The sequence below is a fragment of the Podarcis liolepis genome (assembly GCF_965112155.1).
Source record: "Podarcis liolepis genome assembly, chromosome: 15".
Classification (NCBI taxonomy): Eukaryota; Metazoa; Chordata; class Lepidosauria; order Squamata; family Lacertidae; genus Podarcis; species Podarcis liolepis.
The window spans coordinates 18,116,454-18,135,952 of record NC_139566.1 but is presented as its reverse complement, the minus strand read 5'-3'; the positions used below and the strand labels follow the sequence as shown (position 1 = coordinate 18,135,952).

At 46.9% G+C, this 19,499-nt stretch overlaps 1 protein-coding gene across 1 annotated transcript in view; it reads right to left on the bottom strand.

Moving 5' to 3' along the window:
- Window positions 1-19,499, bottom strand: part of ITGA10 (integrin subunit alpha 10) — a 61,748-nt gene that overhangs the window by 20,221 nt on the left and 22,028 nt on the right. Inside the window, exons 5-19 of the mRNA XM_083478239.1 lie at window positions 18,463-18,577; window positions 17,109-17,236; window positions 12,030-12,178; window positions 10,912-11,062; window positions 9,893-10,058; window positions 9,180-9,247; window positions 8,021-8,165; window positions 7,281-7,429; window positions 6,343-6,486; window positions 4,828-5,031; window positions 3,307-3,437; window positions 2,286-2,452; window positions 1,132-1,274; window positions 784-894; window positions 201-286 (exon numbers count right to left, since the gene is read on the bottom strand). Coding sequence (XP_083334365.1) covers window positions 201-286; window positions 784-894; window positions 1,132-1,274; window positions 2,286-2,452; window positions 3,307-3,437; window positions 4,828-5,031; window positions 6,343-6,486; window positions 7,281-7,429; window positions 8,021-8,165; window positions 9,180-9,247; window positions 9,893-10,058; window positions 10,912-11,062; window positions 12,030-12,178; window positions 17,109-17,236; window positions 18,463-18,577 — 2,057 coding nt within the window. The remainder of the gene's footprint in view (window positions 1-200; window positions 287-783; window positions 895-1,131; window positions 1,275-2,285; window positions 2,453-3,306; window positions 3,438-4,827; window positions 5,032-6,342; window positions 6,487-7,280; window positions 7,430-8,020; window positions 8,166-9,179; window positions 9,248-9,892; window positions 10,059-10,911; window positions 11,063-12,029; window positions 12,179-17,108; window positions 17,237-18,462; window positions 18,578-19,499) is intronic.

The window sequence follows — 19,499 nt, the reverse complement described above, 5'->3', positions numbered from 1 at the left end:
GATTTCTGCCCAGCCTCCCAATCAAATGATTCTCTCAAGCTGATTATCATCAGCAACAGATCTCCTGCCACCTGTTATGGGGGAACTGGATTGACAGGGTCCTGGGCCAGGAGGACCAGCAAGTGGCTGATGAACTAAGGTGATGAACTACTTGCTTGGCCTGATGTAGCGAGAGAGGGACCTTTCACTCTAATTCCTACCTGGATCCTGTGATGTCCATCTGAGCTCGCAACACCAGATCTGTTATGCACTCGTCGTCTTCACCACAATCCTTAAAGAAGGGGATCTACAGAGAAAGCAAGAGGCAGGATGATTCTGTGTGATGCAAACCCCTCTCCACAATATTATTAATTGATTAATTTATTTTTATTTTATATTGTATTATGAATTAATCATGATTCAAAAACAGATAAACTTATTATATGAATAGGTTACACAACTATATAGTTCTCAAGCAAGGTACATAAAGGGGGAATGCTCCTCTGTTTCTAAAAGCAGCCGTATATGCATTAGATAAACCAGTCCTTTTAAAAATTCATTTCGGTAACTATAGAATAAAATTATACAAATACCATGTAGGTCATAATAAGGTCTAACTGTAACAATACAAAAATAATAATAGCAGTAATAGCAAGAATTAAGTATCTCCAAAATGAAATCTTGACCCCCAGGTTAGCCAAGCAGGAAGAAGGTCTTGCAGGACATGCAGCAAAGTTGGTCTGGTTTGACGTGCAGAACGGCATGGGCAGCAGGTAAAGGGGCATCTGTGCATGTGCTACTCACCAATTTCTTAACACTGGTGGGTGATTTATCATCCAGCACAGGGCCTGGCTCGGCATCATTCAGTGCGAACTTCACCAGGACTGCAACCGGCCTCAGGTAATCGGAGGTGTCCTGCAAAGGACAAACAAATCCAGGGTTGTCTTTAGATAGCAGGCCTGATAAAGATTCACAGCATTGCTGAGATTAAAACAGGGGAACACCGTGCACCTTGGTGGTTTTTTAGCAGAGGAGTGGAATATTTTAGCGGTGATTCCTGCATTGCAGGGGGTTGGACTAGATGACCCACGGGGTCTCTATCTGCATCAGTCGGAGTCAGAACTGCCCCACCCACACTTGTAATGTACTCACAATCACGTGGAAACGGACCGCCGAGCAGGTTGTCCTACCCACGGTGGCCCGGGTCCTCTTCTGCAGCAGCTTTTGGGAGTTGCCATCGAAGACGGCCCTTGCCCCAAATTTTCTGTCATCCAGGGAGACGTTGTACTTTATACCTAGGGCCAAGGAGTGAGTGGAGTCAAGCAAAGCCAGCCTTTGCTAACCTTGGACTACATTTCCCATCCTCCTCGGGCATTGGCCATGAGGGCTGGGGCTGGTGGGAGTTGCAGTCAGAAACGTATGGAGAGTCCTAGGCTGGTGATGCCTGGTTTCAGTCATGTGATCAGCCAACAGCCAATCGCAAGGCTCCTCAAGAGCTGGTGTTGCGAGGTGGTTTAAGATTAGGGCAGGCATGGGCAAACTCGGCCCTCCAGATGTTTTTGGGACTACAATTCCCATCATCCTTGACCACTGGTCCTGTTAGCTAGGGATGATGGCAGTTGTAGTCCCAAAACATCGGGAGGGCTGAGTTTGCCTATGCCTGGATTAGGGGCACAGGCCTACAGGCACGAACACGAGTTTAGATTTAAAGTATCACAGAAGGCAAGCTGCCTGATTTCTCATCCATATCCCCCCAGATAAATTCTTCAACAAATTTGCACCCTGCCCCAGATTGCCCCCAATCAGCTTCCCGTTCATTAATTTACCCCCAGTTAATTTTCCAACTGATCCTGTTTGCAAATCAATTTCCCTTCCATTGCCCCCAAATAATCTCTAGTTAAAAGTTACTCTATACAGTGGTACCTTGGGTTAAGAACTTTATTCGTTCCGGAGGTCCGTTCTTAACCTGAAACTGTTCTTAACCTGAAGCACCACTTTAGCTAATGGGGCCTGCCGCTGCCGCCGCGCCGCTGTGGCATTATTTCTGTTCTCATCCTGAAACAAAGTTCTTAACCCGAGGTAATATTTTTGGGTTAGTGGAGTCTGTAACCTGAAGCGTCTGTAACCTGAGGTACCACTGTATCTAGTTATTCCACCCCCAAATTAAGACCCTGCCTTGCAACCCAGATAACACTCCAATTCAAGTTTTCTCCAAATGCATTAACTGCCCAAAAACAGTCCAGAGGACACTGTGGAGAAGATCCTGCCCACCCCAACAACACGCCTGCCGAGAGGGCGCTACTCACTGAAGTGGCTGTCCCTCGGGCCCAGAGACCGGGAAGACACCCTGAAGCAGATGTTTGCCGTCACACAAAGAGACTCCTTTCTGTTCCTCTGGCAGTTCTTCTGAATCACATTGATGGACGGAGGGTTAGCAGTGACTGAAGTGTTGACTTGCACAATCCTCCTTGACCTGCCCCCCTCAGCAGGAAGGAAAATGATATTGTTAAATAAAAAAAATCCCAAAGTTGGGCCTAAGTTCTGCGCTATACGTCTGAAGCAATATCGTATCACTTTAAACAGTCATGGCTCCCTGCAAAGAATCCTGAGAGTTATTAGGGTAAAGGGTCCCCTGACCATTAGGTCCAGTCGTGGCCGACTCTGGGGTTGCGGCACTCATCTCGCTTTACTGGCCGAGGGAGCCGGCGTACAGCTTCCGGGTCATGTGGCCAGCATGACTAAGCCGCTTCTGGCGAACCAGAGCAGCGCACGGAAACGCCATTTACCTTCCCACCGGAGCGGTATCTATTTATCTACTTGTACTTTGACGTGCTTTTGAACTGCTAGGTTGGCAGGAGCAGGGACTGAGCAACGGGAGCTCACCCCGTCGCGGGGATTCGAACCACCAACCTTTTGATCGGCAAGTCCTAGGCTCTGTGGTTTAACCCACAGCGCCACCCGCATCCCTGAGAGTTATTAGGAGACCCCTTATTCCCCTCACAGAGCTACAATTCCCAGAGCTCCCTGTGAAAGTGAAAAGGGATTGATTGCTAAACCACTCGGGGAACTGTCGCTCTGGAAGGGGAATATGGATCTTTCAACAGCTCTTAAAATACTACAGTTTCCTTCGGTGAAACCGTGATTGTTTAAAGTGGTATGATACTGCTTTGAGCGGCAGCTTGGTGTAGCGGTTAGAGTATCAGACTAGTCCCTGGGGAGAGACCAGTGCTGAGATTCCCATCGGCCATGAAGCGCACTTCAACGACCTTGATGTTCCCTTTGCCTGGGTGCAGCTTTCATTCCCTCCCACCTTTCAGCCTTCCTCACCTCAAGACCACCGCAGCACCCTGTGCTCCAACGGCAAGGTCCACCAAGCCATCCCCATCCAAATCGATTTGCCCGTCCAAGCTGCGGCCAAAGTAGCGGAGGCCTCGGCGGAGGCCGGCTGACTCAATGCGCTGTCGGAAAGAGCAAATCAAAGGCTGAAGACACACAGAATGTGGGGTGTTTGGTTTTAATCAGTAAGGCTGCTCTGTAAGAGCTCTCACTGCAGTAGTTCCAAATGTACTGAAGAAGAAGAAGAAGAAGAAGAAGAAGAAGAAGAAGAAGAAGAAGAAGAAGAAGAAGAAGAAGAAGAGTAGTAGTAGTAGTAGTAGTAGTAGTAGTAGTAGTTTGGATTTGATATCCCGCTTTATCACTACCCTAAGGAGTCTCAAAGCGGCTAACAATCTCCTTTCCCTTCCTCCCCCACAACAAACACTGTGTGAGGTGAGTGGGGCTGAGAGATTTCAGAGAAGTGTGACTGGCCCAAGGTCACCTAGCAGCTGCATGTGGAGGAGCAGGGAAGCGAACCCGGTTTCCCAGATTGCAAGACTACTGCTCTTAACCACCACACTGAACATAAGAGCCTGCTGGAACAGGCCGAAGGAGACCCCGTCTAGTCCAGCAACTTGTTCTCACAGTGAGCAACCAGATGCCCCAATGCGAAACCGTCAAGCAGGACCTGAACTCAAGAGCCCTCTCCCCTTCTGTGGTTTCTAGCAACTGATATCCGGAAGCATCATTGCCTTCGAGAGTGGAGGAAGAGCACAGCCCTCGTGGCAAGTAGCCATTGACAGCCCCCTCCTTCATTAATTTGTCTAACCCTCTTTTAAAGTCATCAAGGTTGGTAGCAATCCCTGCCTCCTGTGGCAGAGAGTTCCATAGTTAAACTACGTGCTGGATTTTCTTTTATCTGTCCTGAACTTAGTGCGGTGAGAGAATCAGAATCAAAAATCAAAATGGTACGAGGACATTGCTTAATTTTATTATCTATGCTTTTCTTTCTTCTTTCTCTCTTTTACATTTTACTCTTCTCTTTTGCTATTGGTTTTCGTTGATACATTTTTGTGTGTACTGTCATGGTTAAAAATGAAATAAATAGTTATTTACCAAAGGTAAAAAAAGAATCAAAACGATATTGACAGGTTGGAGCTGAAACCTAAAACAGCTTGTGATACTACAGAGTCGAATGTGAAAGCGCTGCATTTAGTGGCAATAAAATAAAATAAAATAGAAGCCGCACGTTTAGGATGAGGGAGGGAGACTTGGCCTGGCAGGAGCACAGCTAAGAAAGGACATGGGCATCTTACCTAAACATCACCCAGCAGTGTGATTTGCCTGCTAAAAACACAAATGCCATCTTAAGGCCCCCAGATAATGGGAAGTGAATAGGAACAGGGCCTGGGGGTGGAAATGGCAAGGGGCACCGATTTTGGCTAAACACTGGGGGAAATGTCCTAGTGGGAAGAGCTGTTGGAATTGTGGGGAGCACTCAAACACTGGAGCTGGACACTGGCTCCCACTCACCTGTTTGAAGCGGGGCAGCACTGTGGTGCGGTAGCCATGATAGATGTAGACTGCCCCCTGGTGGTTGTCCTCCAGCGGCGCACCCACCACAACGTCATTATAGCTGTCGTGATTAAGGTCAGGGACAGCCAGAAGGGAGTAGCCAAAACGAGCGTCTTGAGGTTTTGGGTCGGCATGGAGGGTCCCGTTGAAAGACACGAGCAACTTCAGAAGAGGGAGAATTGTTAAAATGGGAGGCACAGTGGAGCCGTTGGGCATTGGCTTCAGGATAGAAAACCCCCTCCCCCATAATGGTGTGCTGTGAAGCACTGTGAGGAAGGCTCAGGATCATAGCTGTCAACCTTCCCTTTTTTTGCGGGAAATTCCCTTATTCCAGCGCCATTTCCTGCTGCTTCCCGCTGCTATCCCGGACTGTTAGATATCCCGTAGACTTTCCCTGGGACAGGTGAGGCTGCTGATCCCTTATTTTCAAATCTGAAAGTTGACAGCTATGCTAAGGACTGAAGCAGAAGGTCCCAGTTTCAACCAGGGCATCTTCAGTTTAGAGGATCTCAGATAGCAGCTGATGAGAAAGATCCTTTTCTGCCTCAGATCCTGGAAAGCGAATTCTAACAAAGTACTGTACTGGGCAATCTGACCCGGGATAAAGCACCTATGCTCAGCCAACGAAAACATGGCATTGCTTTGGACAACGGCTCCCATCATCCCTGACCATTGGCCGTTCTAGCAGGGGCTGATGGGAGTTGTAGTCCAAAACATCTGGGAGGGAAGGCATTAGGTTGGGGAAGGTTGAGTGCCACAATATAAGTGTTGCACTTCTTGTTGCAGGATGAGGTTCCAGGTGGGTCATGTGTCAGAAGAGCTTGAAATTTACTGGCTTTGTAAGCACCTCTCCCATGTGAAAAATATTTCTATGCTCAGCAGAGGCCAGACTGGAAATGGCACGAACTTGGAAGGGAGTGGTCAGCCTTCCTGTTAACACTTGGGAGGAGAGAGTTTGCCAATTAGCAGTCAATGATAAGCTTACTCAAGAATGCAGGAGAGCCAGAGGAGTAGCCCTAATAAAGTTGTTCAAACTTGGTACCCATTCATCTGTTAGGTGACTGAAGGTGGCTGGGAGCTTCCTGGAGGGACATTTCCTTGTCTACTACATTGCCAGGATAAACTCAAATGTTAGGGAAATTTTAATGTTTGGTGTTTCATTCTGTTTAATATTCTATTGGGAGCTGCCCAAAGTGGCTGGGGAAACCCAGCCAGATGGGCGGGGTATAAATAAATTATTATTATTATTATTATTATTATTATTATTATTATTATTATTAGTTGTTGTTGTTGTTGTTGTTGTTGTTGTTGTTGTTGTTTTGTTGCTGCTGCTGCTGCTGCTGTATTGTACTAATGTATGATGATGGAGACATTGTCGTTTCCCATTGCTATTGTCTGTATTCCTGCTAACTGTTTATAGAAAACCCTTAATAAAAAAGAGGTTTTTTTAAAAATCAAAACAACAACACTCACCTGCCCCACTTTGTAGATGTAAACGCGGCCTGTCTCTTTGTTCTGTGGGCCCAGATACATGGGGGCAGCCACCAGCAGTACGTCTGTGATTCCATCTCCATTCACATCCACCGGGCACATTTCACTGCCAAAGTAGGAGCCAATCTGCAGAGAAAGACGCCACCTGCTATGTCAGAATTGCACAAGTTCTTCTGCACTGGACATCAGCGCAATCCTGCGCCTTAAGCCTTTACACATTTCCAGATCTCAATAAAGAAAGATGAACCCCCAGACACCTAGATGCAAACTCAGAGGTCGAGGGGGCAATTTCATGGCTATCTATCTTATCTATCTATCTATCTATCTATCTATCTATCTATAGTGTGTGTGTGTGTGTGTGTGTGTGTGTGTGTGTGTGTGTGGTCAGGCAAGACTCAGAATCTTGAGGAATTCAGAGTTTTCAAAACCCTGCTCTTTATAAAGCACCACCTGCATAGATGGCACTGTAGAAAAAAAACAATACATTCAGGTATTTACATTCAGGTGCAGAGGGCATGTCAGTTCAGTCTCCAATCCATAATGACCTCCACCCCCCCCAACCCATCCTTGGCTGCTATAAATTGTGCTGGAAACCACCTCCATCTATTTGGACCCCAAAGTTCTGCGTCACGAGTTCTTGTTGTGCCTGCGAAGATAGTGGAAGGGTTGAATCTCCCTCCCCTAAGGAGCAGCACCCCAACCCCTGCCTTGTCCCACCATAATGAGTTTTGGGCCTCAGCCATAGCCAGCAGGTGAGGTTGTATGAAAGGGATGAGTGTCTCTGATCATGTACAGACTGTCTTTTACTCTCTTCTCTCAGTAACTGCACACATATTCAGGAATGAAAGAACAAAGTCTCTAGGGATGTGGTTGTCACTCCAGAAATCAGCTACTATCATCTCCACTGCCCCGAAACTCACTTGGTCCCCAGTAAGGGCCTGGGAAATGGTTACGCTGCCATCGCTGCTCATCTCAAACAGGATCACTTTCCCCTTGTGCTTGAAGCGGGGGGCACCAGCCACATACAGCCCCTTCCCGTTCCTGAGCTTGATAGAGGAGACTGTGTATCCTGGGGAAGGAAAAGAGAGAGAGAAATAATAAAGCTGTGCGGACTCTTGTTTTGCCCTGAACTAATTGGCTAGCTTTTCACTCACAGCCTTAAGTTTTTCTTTCTGCAAAATGGGACAAGGAATGACTGGCCTCACACACTTGGTGAAAGGGGAAAGCAAAGGACTGCCTTGCTTTTATTCATCCTACATAAGCCAGTGGTTTAACAAACAAACAAAACAAATGATTCTCACTTTAGTTTTCTATTCTGAACAGGAGCCGTGCTTGAAACATGCTGGGATCATTTTATCACCTTGATTTTGGAAACAAATAGCCACTGAGAACTGGGGTGGGGAGATGGGGTGAAGAACAGGCCTGCCAACTGCCTTGACTATTAAATGAAACCTCCATGTACAGGGCAAGTCTACCTGTGGATACCAGGGGAGGACTACTGGCTTCCTGATCTCCTTGTGGACTTCCCAGAGGCCTCTATGATGTTGCGCTACAAGGACCTCTGGCCTGATCCTGCAGGTGGTCTAATTTTATCTTTGTGCCCTTTGTGGGTCTCCACTCTTTCCCTCCCTGTACAATGGGAAGCGGCTTCCTTCCTTACCCAGATAGGCTGCGTGGTTTTTCAGCCTCAGGGGGAACTCCCTCTCAAAGGCCTCCCTTGGCGGGATGAACCGCCCACTCCTGCTCTCCTTCAAGACTGCGCCATCCCAGTCATATGCCCCTACCATGCCAAAGAGGATCCCGTCCTGCCAGGGAACAAGCAGATACATAAGCAGTCCAGCCAGACAACACAAGTAAGACTGCAGCCGAAACCATTTGCCCCTGCCTTTCACGCAGTGATACCAGAGGTAGCCAGCAGGGGGTGTACCATATGCTGTTGCACCATGACTCCCATCAGCCCCAAGCAGTAATGGCCACTGGGCAAGAGCTCATGGGAGATGAAGTCCAACTACCTTAGGAAGACATAACGTTGGCTAAACTTGGGCGTGTCAGTTTACCCTTTGTGGTTCCCAAACTGTGGTCTGTGGACCAACGGAGAGACCCATGAACTTAATTCAGAGCTCTGTAAAAAATAATGGTGGCTGCTTAACCAGGGTTTGGCTGTCTTGGATTGAAGGTCAACAACGGAGACGGTGGTGTCTTTAGTGTACTGTATATGATTGTATTTACACATTTATACAACCTGAGCATGGAGGATGGAGGGGCTCACAGCATTTGTACCCCAAGAGATCCTGCTATCCTATTGGATTTCAAGGGAAGGCCCAAATCCAACACAGAGCACACACATCTCTGTGTATCCAGCTTCCAGCACCAGCCAAACTCTCACCCACAACTCCCTGCTTTGTCCTATCATTCCTAGGATGCTGAGGTATCCAGCCTGGTGAAGTGAGACAGGTCTCGCTATTTGTCTCTATGGAAACAGAGCTCACTCCTTGAAGATGCGAATGACGGGCACTTAGCTGATTAGCTAAGGCCTTTATCTTGACATGGGAACTGGCCTGCTCACTTCAGTCAGCTTTCTTCTATAGACTCTAGCCTTTGATACACCGGATCCCAGGTTTGGAAAGGATCTTAAGGGGTCATCCAGACCGAACCCTCTGAAGCCCATAACATTACAAATAGAAGTCATACAGCATTACAAAAGCTACAGACAGGCAGAACAATCCTTAAGTGGCGAGGCCAAGAACCTCTGCAATTTTCAAATGGTCCATGAGGGAAGGTTTGAGAACCACACTTTGCACCACAATGTATCTTCGTACCTCAAGGAGGTGCATAGAGAAGCCAATTTGAGACATTTCCAACTCAAATGAGCTGTATTCACGGGTCCCTGAGGAGAAGGGGGGGGGGGGGAGAGAAGAAATCTGTTAATAGTTGCACACCTCTTTGGGTATTTTTTTTTAGTAGAAAAGCAACAAAGTAGTAAGATAAATATAGTAGGCAGATTGATAAATGAACAAGGTGTGCTCTGTTTGCTGAAATAGCAGGTGAGCACTGACAGGGAGGGAGGGAAGGGGCTTAATCTGCCCTGCCAATTCTCCATTGCAAATGCCCCCCATTATAAAATTTATCCAAATCTCCCTCAGCAGAGAATCTTATGCTTGTCTGGTATCACCACACAGCTTTTGGCAAAGGAAGCCACTATTTTAAATCCTCCACAGTGCTCCCAATGTCCTGTTACTCTAGGGCACTGCGGGAAATTAAAATGAAGGGTCACCCGACACTACCGTGTAAGCCCAACAGGGGTGCTATTGGTGCAGAAGAGGGCCCCAGTGCTGAGGGCCCTTAAGGTTTGAGCCAGCACTGTGCCCCACTCATACTGAAGTTTACAAAGTCAGCTGGGAGCTTGTTATGAAGGAGGTGTTAGAGAGCTTCCTACTAACACTTCTTCTGCACTCCATTTTGTTTAACTTTCATAAAGCACAGGGAATCTGGTGGTAGCCTCCCCCCTTTTTCACCCTCCCCCTTCTCGAACCTTCAAGGCTAAATATCCTGTCCCCTAAGGCATCCACAATATCATTCAGGGCCGCCTCATCAGTCACGTTGAAGAAATACTTCTCATCAGGGTCGCTGGCAATGTATTTAATCTCGTTGATGAAAGAGTCCGGGTCTTTCTGTCGCCGAATGTAGTGCCCCAACACCTGAGGGAACAAAAGCCATTTTTCAAAAAATGTTTGAGGTGCAAAAAGCGCTCATTATGACACATTATGACAACTAAGGGTGTAAGAGAATTCCGCAGAAAATGGAAACGGGAGCAGAAAATTGCCCACATTTGCTTATTTGTTTAATGTCTGGAACGGGAATCAATCCAGCGGATATGACTGGTATTCACTGTTGTTGTTGATTTCAGTCCACAAACAATTTGCAGTTGGTTACATTTCCCTCACCACCACCATTTGCATTGTGCTTCCTCTGCACTGAAATTAATGAGGTGGAATAACGTAATTTATGTCGCCATGGTGGAAAGCGAGATGAATAATGTTGTTTTTAGAAAAGGGTGGACTGCAGGAGAACAGAAGCAAGGGCTGCATGGGAGGAACACAGGGTGAGACAGAAAGCAATGCCCTTCTTACCTCCCTACTTGAAACTCACCTGAAAATATTTGGGTGGGTGGGGGATGAATACAATAGTGGGGACCAAGAGAGAGCAATACAAAAGGATTCAAGCAATAGATTCTGCTAGTTATCTCAGAAGAGCATGTCAACTTCCGCCTCTTTCACACTGAAATCATTAAATATATAAATTTGCAGCTCCTTCATATGCAAATTGGAATGAACCAATATTAAATTTAGTACTGAAACCATTTAGTAATGAAGCCCTTATTATCTGTCAAGGCGGAAGGAAGCTAAACGTGGAATCATGGCAGAAGAACCTGCTTTGAACTCTTTTTCACATGGCACCTCTCTCAGCCCTTGCTCCCTCTCTTTTTCACACGCATGCACACCCACATCACTGCCGCCACCCAAAAGCCTCCTGGCATCAGCGCATGCTCACTGCAATGGCGTAGCGTGTCACGTTCCGTTTCTCACACTCTTCCAGGGCTTCTTGGAGTTCTTCGCCATCGTGGGACTCCCCGTCAGTCACCACAATCATCAGCTTGGTGGCTCCCTCTCTCCCACCTCTTTCTGGGCTAAAGGCCTCTGTGCTGAAGAGAGAAACAAGAGGTGAGGAGGGAAGATAACAAAGATGCGCTCCTGTTCTGAGAATGGCGTTTCTTGGAGACACTGGCGGTGGGCAAGATTTTGTCTGTCATTCAGACCAGCACCAATGGAAGCCTAACAGATCCGACTCACCAGAGCACCATCTGCCAGGATGCACAAACCATGTTGAAATGCAGAATTTATTTATTTACTTGCTGCTTTTCCTTCCCATCTTTCCTCCAAGGTGCTGTACAAGGCTCTATAACACCTGTCCTGAAAGTCTTACATTGGCTCCCAGTACATTTCTGAGAACAATTCAAAGTGCTGGTGCTGGCCTTTAAAGCCCTAAACCAGTGTTTCCCAACCACTGTTCCGCGGCACACTAGTGTGCCGCGAGATGTTGCCTGGTGTGCCGCGGGAAAAATTAAAAAATTCGAAAGATTTTTTTTTTAAAGTCAAATTTTTGATTGGGGCGCCGTCACTAGATGACCCCTGGGGTTCCCTCCCTCCCTCCCGCTCTGCGCCTCCCTCCTCCTCCTCCTCCTCCGGGGAGGCCCTTCCTGGCTCTCGGCCAAGGCTTGGCGGCTGCCACTCACTCACTCGCTCGCCCACCCGTCCCTCCATCCCTGCACCCGGCCTCTCCCCCTCCGTCCCCGGCGCGGGGGCTGCCGGGATCCGTAGTCCCCTCGCCCTTGGGCTCCGTACCCAGCCAGATGGGCGGGGTATAAATAAGTTGTTGTTGTTGTTGTTATATCCTCACAACAACCCTGTGAGGTAGGTCAGGCTGAGAGACGCTGCGTCCATACACACCAGACCATCAGAGCTCATTCAAAACACAACACACACACACCCCAATAAAGCCACTTGCTTCTTTGCAAAATGCCTCTTTCGACGTGAGCTGGGCTCCTGCTTGTCTGTCTCTGTCAGGATCAAGACACACACACACACACACACACAAACACAAACACACACCAGGCTTTGTGAATGGCAGACGCTGTCCTAGTTTCGAGCCCCTCCTGGCGGCTGATGTTTTTGGCAGCTTCAATGACCTCCTCTGCTGTTTGGTAATCCTTCAGAGTCCATTCGTGGACAGCAACCTCGCTGTACTGCAATACCCCAACCTACAAGGAGAGAAAGGTTTGCTTGGGGTTTTTTTCCCTTTTTCCTTTTTATTATTACAAAGAAAGCAAGAAAAGTGACTGAAAGAGAAGACATCATTGGATTAAGAAAAAGAAATACACACCAGGCTGGCGTAATTTAAAATATAAAGATGAGGAGGATTTTAAACATAGAATAAAATAAAACAAAACAAAACCATGCATGCTGTGGGTGGAAAGAATCTTAAAGAGGAATTGCATCCTATAGTATTGGATCAACCAAATCCATTGATAAGCAGAGAGAGGGAACAGACCATGTTATTGCTTATTGACATATGTAATAAATATGTAATAAAATATGTCATAAAATAAAGCCAGACCTCTACAAACAAATTGTCCCCTGGAAACCTAACTCGCAGGGTTGTTGTGGGGAGGGCAACCATCTACACCACCCTGAGCTCATTGGAGAAAAAGGTGGGATATAAATGAAAGAATAATAATATATCTGTGTTATATGTATGTCTGTGTGTGCATTATTATGTTTCGGAGCTAATAATTATACTGCAGTTAAAGGTCAAGACTGCAGTAAGGCTCACCAAGTAAAATGTGAAAGAGCTTCATAAGTGAAAAGCATTCATGCTACATGAATGATAAGCATGATATTATTATAAAGGAGAGCAGGAGAGGGCAAAGAGGGGGAAACTGCAAGGGGCAGGGTGAGGTAGAAATTCTGCAAAGCTCAATATGACCAGTGTTATTATGTAAGAGGGCTGTATGGCCACAAAACTGGATTCAGGAGGAAACCTAACACTGACTGTTAAGAGTGAAAAACAACTCTAGATAAGGTACAAGGAGGGCTCTGCATGTACAGTGGTACCTCAGGTTAAGTACTTAATTCGTTCTGGAGGTCTGTACTTAACCTGAAACTGCTCTTAACCTGAAGCACCACTTTAGCTAATGGGGCCTCCTGCTGCCGCCGCGCCGCCAGAGCACGATTTCTGTTCTCATCCTGAAGCAAAGTTCTTAATCTGAAGCACTATTTCTGGGTTAGCGGAGTCTTTAACCTGAAGCGTATGTAACCTGAGGTACCACTGTACAGCAAAAAACTTGAGGAAGTGTTTCCAAGGACTCTGATTGGAAGAACAGATAGTGTGGTACTCAGGCAGCAGAAGGTTGGTTGACTGGAAAATAACTGGCCAAGATGACATATATTTTGCCCATCTAGGATGTGTGCTAATGGAAATGCTTCCACAGGCTATTTTGGATTCTATCCTGTAATGCAATTCTTAATAATTCTGACTAACTGAGAACTTTGTGTGAGCCAAAAAAAAAAAAAAGGAAAAAAGGTTATTTATGTATGCCACTACTGCGGCTCATGTTTTGCTAGCCCAAAAATAGAAAAACAAGCGAAGTCCCAACTAAAGAAGAATGGCAACTTAAGCTGGCAGAATATGCGCAGCTTGCAGATTTAACATACAGAATAAGAGAGTAAGAAGACCCTTATTGAATATATGGGGGGAAATTTTATACACTTGAAAATGTTGGCAGCATTAAGATAATTTCAATAGTGTAAATAAGTTTTGATGGATGCAATAATAGAATACTGAATGGCTTTTTGTAAAATATGCAGGGATTTATGATATGCAAAATGAACCATGGAAAGAGAAGAAGGGAAGTCACTGATCTTTTAAGGAGGTTTAAATGAGTATTTTAAACTGTAAAACGGAAAATTTAATAAAAATTATATATAAGGAAAAAATTTAAAAAGAGAATTTGATGTGAGCCTCTGTACTGAACCCCAAAGGGAACTTTCTCCCCTCCTCCCAGCCCACCAGATGTCCCTGAACTACAGATCCCATCTCCCCCGGCTATTGGCCATGCTGACTAGCAGAGCTTCTGGGAGTTGGAGTCCGAAACATCTGCAACAGCAAAAGGTGTGTTTTGCTTGGGGAACTGCCATCCGCTCCCCTTCTTGCCAACCCTTCCTTAGCCTCGGAGAAGGTTTTCGCGCTCATGCTGACTCAGCAGAGAGCCCCTCTGCCGCTCACAATGAGCCTACACAGAACCAGGTCCCCTTCCCTCCCTCTCCCTGTTTTCTTTAAGCTTCCTGTTTTCCACAGGCTGGGGTTTTCAAACGTCCCACGCCTCTGCCCTGGCACAGGCTCCATCCTGCAGCAGCAACGGAGATGGGGGAAAAGGTCAAGCGATACCCCAGCATGTGCTGCTAACAGGCCAAGGAGAAATAAAGTGATTAGGGGTGAACTCCAGAACGTGGCCACACTCTGAGAGTCACACATGGCCATTAGGGGCACATTCCATCTAATTTACGGTTTCCCTTTTTTTTTGAATTAATTAAAAGTTGCGGTTATTTAAGTTTTTGCATTGATGAAGTGGAGGAGACCCTAGCACAGTTCCTTGTCAATTCTGGAGATTTTCTCCCTCTCTCACAATGCTAGAATTCATGGAAGCTGAATGTTGGAAGGCTCAGGACAGAGAAAAGAAAGGATTTTTTTTACACGGCGCATAGTTAAACAATGAAAATGCATGCTGCGTGAGGGCATGGTGGTCCCTATCTTAAGGTAAAGGTAAAGGTACCCCTGCCCATACGGGCCAGTCGTGTCCGACTCTAGGGTTGTGCGCCCATCTCACTTAAAGAGGCAGGGGGCCAGTGCTGTCCGGAGACACTTCCGGGTCACGTGGCCAGTGTGACGAAGCTGCTCTGGCGAGCCAGCACCAGCGCAGCACACGGAAACACCGTTTACCTTCCCGCTATAAAGCGGTACCTATTTATCTACTTGCACATAGGGGTGCTTTCGAACTGCTAGGTGGGCAGGAGCTGGGACCGAAAGACGGGAGCTCACCCTGCCGCGGGGATTCGAACCGCCGACGATGCGATCGGCAAGTCCTAGGCACTGAGGTTTTACCCACAGCGCCACCTGCGTCCCTAAAACAATGCGTCACTAAAACAATGAAAATGCATCCTGCGTGAGGGCATGGCGGTCCCTATCTTACATGGCTTTAAAGAGGATTAGACAAATTCATGGAGGATAAAGCTGTCAATGGCTACTAGTCATGATGGCTATGCTCTGCCTCCACAGTAGGAGGCAAACTGCAGGAGGAAACTGCAGGAGGGGAGATTTGCTCTTGTGCTCGGATCCTGCCTGAAGGTTTCCCACAGGTATTTGGTTGGCCACTGTGAGAACAGGATGCTGGGCTTGATGGGACTCTGGGACTCTGGTCTCATCCAGAAGGGTTCTTTTTACCTTATTATATGTAGTGTAATTGAGTTATTAAAAGTTAAAATTCTGCTCAGAAACAGTAGTGGATATATAACTGAGAAGGTGGCGTTGCATGCCAAGGTTTCCTTCTGTTTCAGAGCTGAATTATTATACATAAACTTGACATTCCGTAGCTTAAATATCAAATGATGGCTGTTGTTAAGACCAGCCAAACTCTTCATATGGGATATAATATTTATATGCAACCTATCCTTCAAAAAGGTGAGCATTGCTTAATGGCAACAAGTTAAATACGGTCAAAATTTTAAAATTACTAGATGCAGCAGATTGCCACCGCCATAATCTGGGTCAGCGAAATCTAGGTCCTTTGACATTTGAGTATAGCAATGGATGTTCTGAGTTTACATTCTGAAACGTAAGACCTTTTCTTGCAGGATTTGCTCTGGCTGCCAATTTACTATCTGGCCTAGTGCATGGTGTTGCCACTAACATGTAACATACACTTCTGGTCCAGTTTACTTGAGGGACCGGCTTATCCCTTATACACCCAGCAGATGGCAACAGTCAGCGGGAGAGTTTATCTTGCAAGATCCAAAGATCTCAGAAGCCTGCTCTGCAGTAAACTCAGAGCAGGGCTTTTAGTGTGGCTGCCCCTGTCCTTTGGAACAGCATCCCTGCCCATTAGACAATAAGCTTGTGAGTAGGACTATGTTGCTTTCTTAATCTCCAGTGCCTAGAAAAATATAGGGTGTAAGAATACCAATAATAATGACTAGTGGTGTTGATGGTAATAATGCCTTGCCCTTGGCTTTGGCCCAGCACAGCTTCCTTCTCATCATGCGTGAGTCAGGGAAACAGTCCAAGCAGAGTGTCTAAGCGTTTCCTCAGCCAACATAGCCGGAGGATGTGGGGAGGAAGCCAAGCAGACTCTCACAGGGATGTCTTGGGTGGCTCTCAACCCTCTGCCCCTTTTAAAACAAGTCACAGTGCATACTGGCCTTTCCTGACCTGCTGCCCTCCAGATGTTTTGGATTTCAACTCCCATCAGACCAGCAAGCACAGAATCCTCAAGAACTGCCCCCCCCCATCAAATCTCCAGTTTGCAACAGTGATGTTGCCTTATAAAAGCAGATTTTCTCCACAGTGATTTTGCCCTGTGAAAGCTGATTTAGAATAAGTAAGTTACTGTGAAGCTAAGTTATCAAGAGGAGAGTTAAATGAGTGGAACTGAGTGGTCCCATATGTTTACTGAGTGCTAGAAGCTGACGGTTTTGCAATTGACTGTGTGAAGCTGCAGAATAACTATTTAACAAATAATGGAAAGAAACAATACAGTGGTACCTCGGGTTAAGTACTTAATTTGTTCCGGAGGTCTGTTCATAACCTGAAACTGGTCTTAACCTGAGACACCACTTTAGCTAATGGGGCCTCCTGTTGCTGCCGCACCGCTGGAGCCCGATTTCTGTTCTCATCCTGAAGCAAAGTTCTTAACCTGAAGCACTATTTCTGGGTTAGCGGAGTCTGTAACCTGAAGCGTATGTAACCTGAAGCGTATGTAACCCGAGGTACCACTGTAATTTATAAACTGAAGTGTAGCTTAGTATATGAATAGGTAGCCATGCCTATACTGCAATTTCAAATAACTTACATTTTTTCCATCATATATGTTTGGATGATCGTTTAAAAACTAATTTCAAACAAAATAGCAAACTCACTTGGATCTGCTCTGGATCGATGAAAAATTTGCTAAGGATGTTGCTAAGAAAGTTCTGCACCTCGTACCAAGGATAAATGCTGTTGGATCCATCCAGAACAATTATTATGTCCATGTAAGTTGAGCATCCTGCATGAAATTGAAAAGGCAGAAAGTTAGGCAATGGCAAAGGCAAAGGAGGGTTGTTGTTTTCAGGGGGGATAGCGGTAGGCAAATATGTTTTTCTCCAAAAAGCTGGGACTAGCAAGATGACCCATTTATGGGGGATGGGCAACTTCCAAACATATACACACCCCTCTCTTCCTTTACAAAATCCCTAAACTGGATTTTGACCAGGCCACGCTCTTAAAATAGGGGTCTGCCCTCTGTAAAATATAACACACGGCCCTGCTAGCCTGAAGTGATTCAACAGAGGCTGCCACCTCAGTGAGTCCATGGAGAAAAGTCATTGGCACACGATGCATGACTGATGTCCCAACACGACTTTCCAGAGCCTGAGTCATATGGAATCATTGCAATGAGTCCTCCTGGGCCTGCAGGCTGAAGAAAATGCTAACCTTGAGGGGGGACTTCAATGCTCACAGCGGTTCCTGCATTTCAAATCACTAAAACACCCAACAGCTTTTAACAAAGGAAGCTGCCGTATATTCAGTCAAACTGCTTGTTCAGACCAGCCTACTCTGGGAGGCAGCAACTCTATCCAGGATTTCAGGTAGATAAAGGCCCTCCTTGAGAGCCAGTGTGGTGTAGAGGTTAAGAGCAGTGGACTCGTAATCTGGTGAACCGGGTTCGCTTCCCCGCTCCTCCACATGCAGCTGCTGGGTGACCTTGGGCCAGTCACACTTCTCTGAAGTCTCTCAGCCTCACTCACCTCACAGAGCGTTTGTTGTGGGGGAGGAAGGGAAAGGAGATTGTTAGCCGCTTTGAGACTCCTTAGGGTAGTGATAAAGCGGGATATCAAATCCAAACTCTCTTCTTTCTTATCATCACCTGCTACCTTAAATGCTGCACAAGAGGGTGCCGTATTGGCTAGTCCAGAGCACTTCTGAACATGTGCAAAGTGGCACTTCCCTTTCTCCTGGACCAAAACAGCTATTTCTGAGCAGTGGCGTAGCGTGGGTTGTCAGCACCCGGGGCAAGGCAAGTAATTTGCTCCCCCTAACCCGTGGATTTGCGCCCCCTAACCCTAACCCCCAGATGTTGCGCCCGGTGCGGCTGGCCCCCCCTGCACCCCCCACGCTACGCCACTGTTTCTGAGGGACTTGGGAGTAGAGAGAAGAAGGGCTTCCAGCCGAGGCCCTCAATGCTGGCCGCTTTAGAAATCTGACACACCATTGCAGGACACCAAAACTTACTCTGAGCTGTTGGGGCGATGTTTTCCGTCAGGCGGAAGTTCTCGTCCACACTGGTGCAAATCCCGGTGCTGAACATGGATGTGCCGCATTCCTGGGACCACAGGGGGGCACAGGCCTGTCAAGAGAACCGGACATAAGAACCTGCCCAGCCACACTGGAGAGGAGACGCAAACTGGTTTAAGTGGAGTGTTGCCGCCAGACTTTACTGAGCTAGATAGACCAATAGTCAGGCAGCTTCCTGTTCTCTTTTGCCAGACAATTCTTAGCATGTTCAGAATCTGAGAGAGTTTTGGGTACAAGCAGGAGGGGTTAAAAGTGGGTGGTACTGCCCCCTGTGGGCAGTGGGGATTACCTGGGGGGGGAGCTAAGAGGCAAGGGGGTGGGGTGGGGGCACTGGAGGTGTCAATGACTCTCAGACTTTGAAAAGCTGGTATCACTGGATCAAGTTAATCCATCTTGTTGAATTAATTAAGCTACCATACTTTTCCGTCTATAGGTAAAGGGACCCCTGACCATTAGGTCCAGTCATGACCGACTCTGGGATTGTGGCACTCATCTCGCTTTATTGGCCGAGGAAGCCGGCATACAGCTTCCGGGTCATGTGGCCAGCATGACTAAGCCGCTTCTGGCGAACTAGAGCAGCGCACGGAAACGCCGTTTACCTTCCCGCCGGAGCGGTACCTATTTATCTACTTGCACTTTGATGTGCTTTCGAACTACTAGGTTGGCAGGAGCAGGGACTGAGCAACGAGAGCTCACCCCGTTGCGGGGATTCAAACCGCCAACCTTCTGATCGGCAAGTCCTAGGCTCTGTGGTTTAACCCACAGCGCCACCCGTGTCCTGACTTTCTGTGTATAAGACTATATTTTTTTACTCTAAAATAATGTTCAAAATCTGGGCTCGTCTTATACACAGATAGTATCTCCCCCCATTTTCTTAAATCGAAGTCCCCCAAAATAGGGGGCGTCTTATACATGGGGGTATCTTATAGACGGAAAAATACAGTAAATAGTTTTAACTGGGTTTTGAATAAATG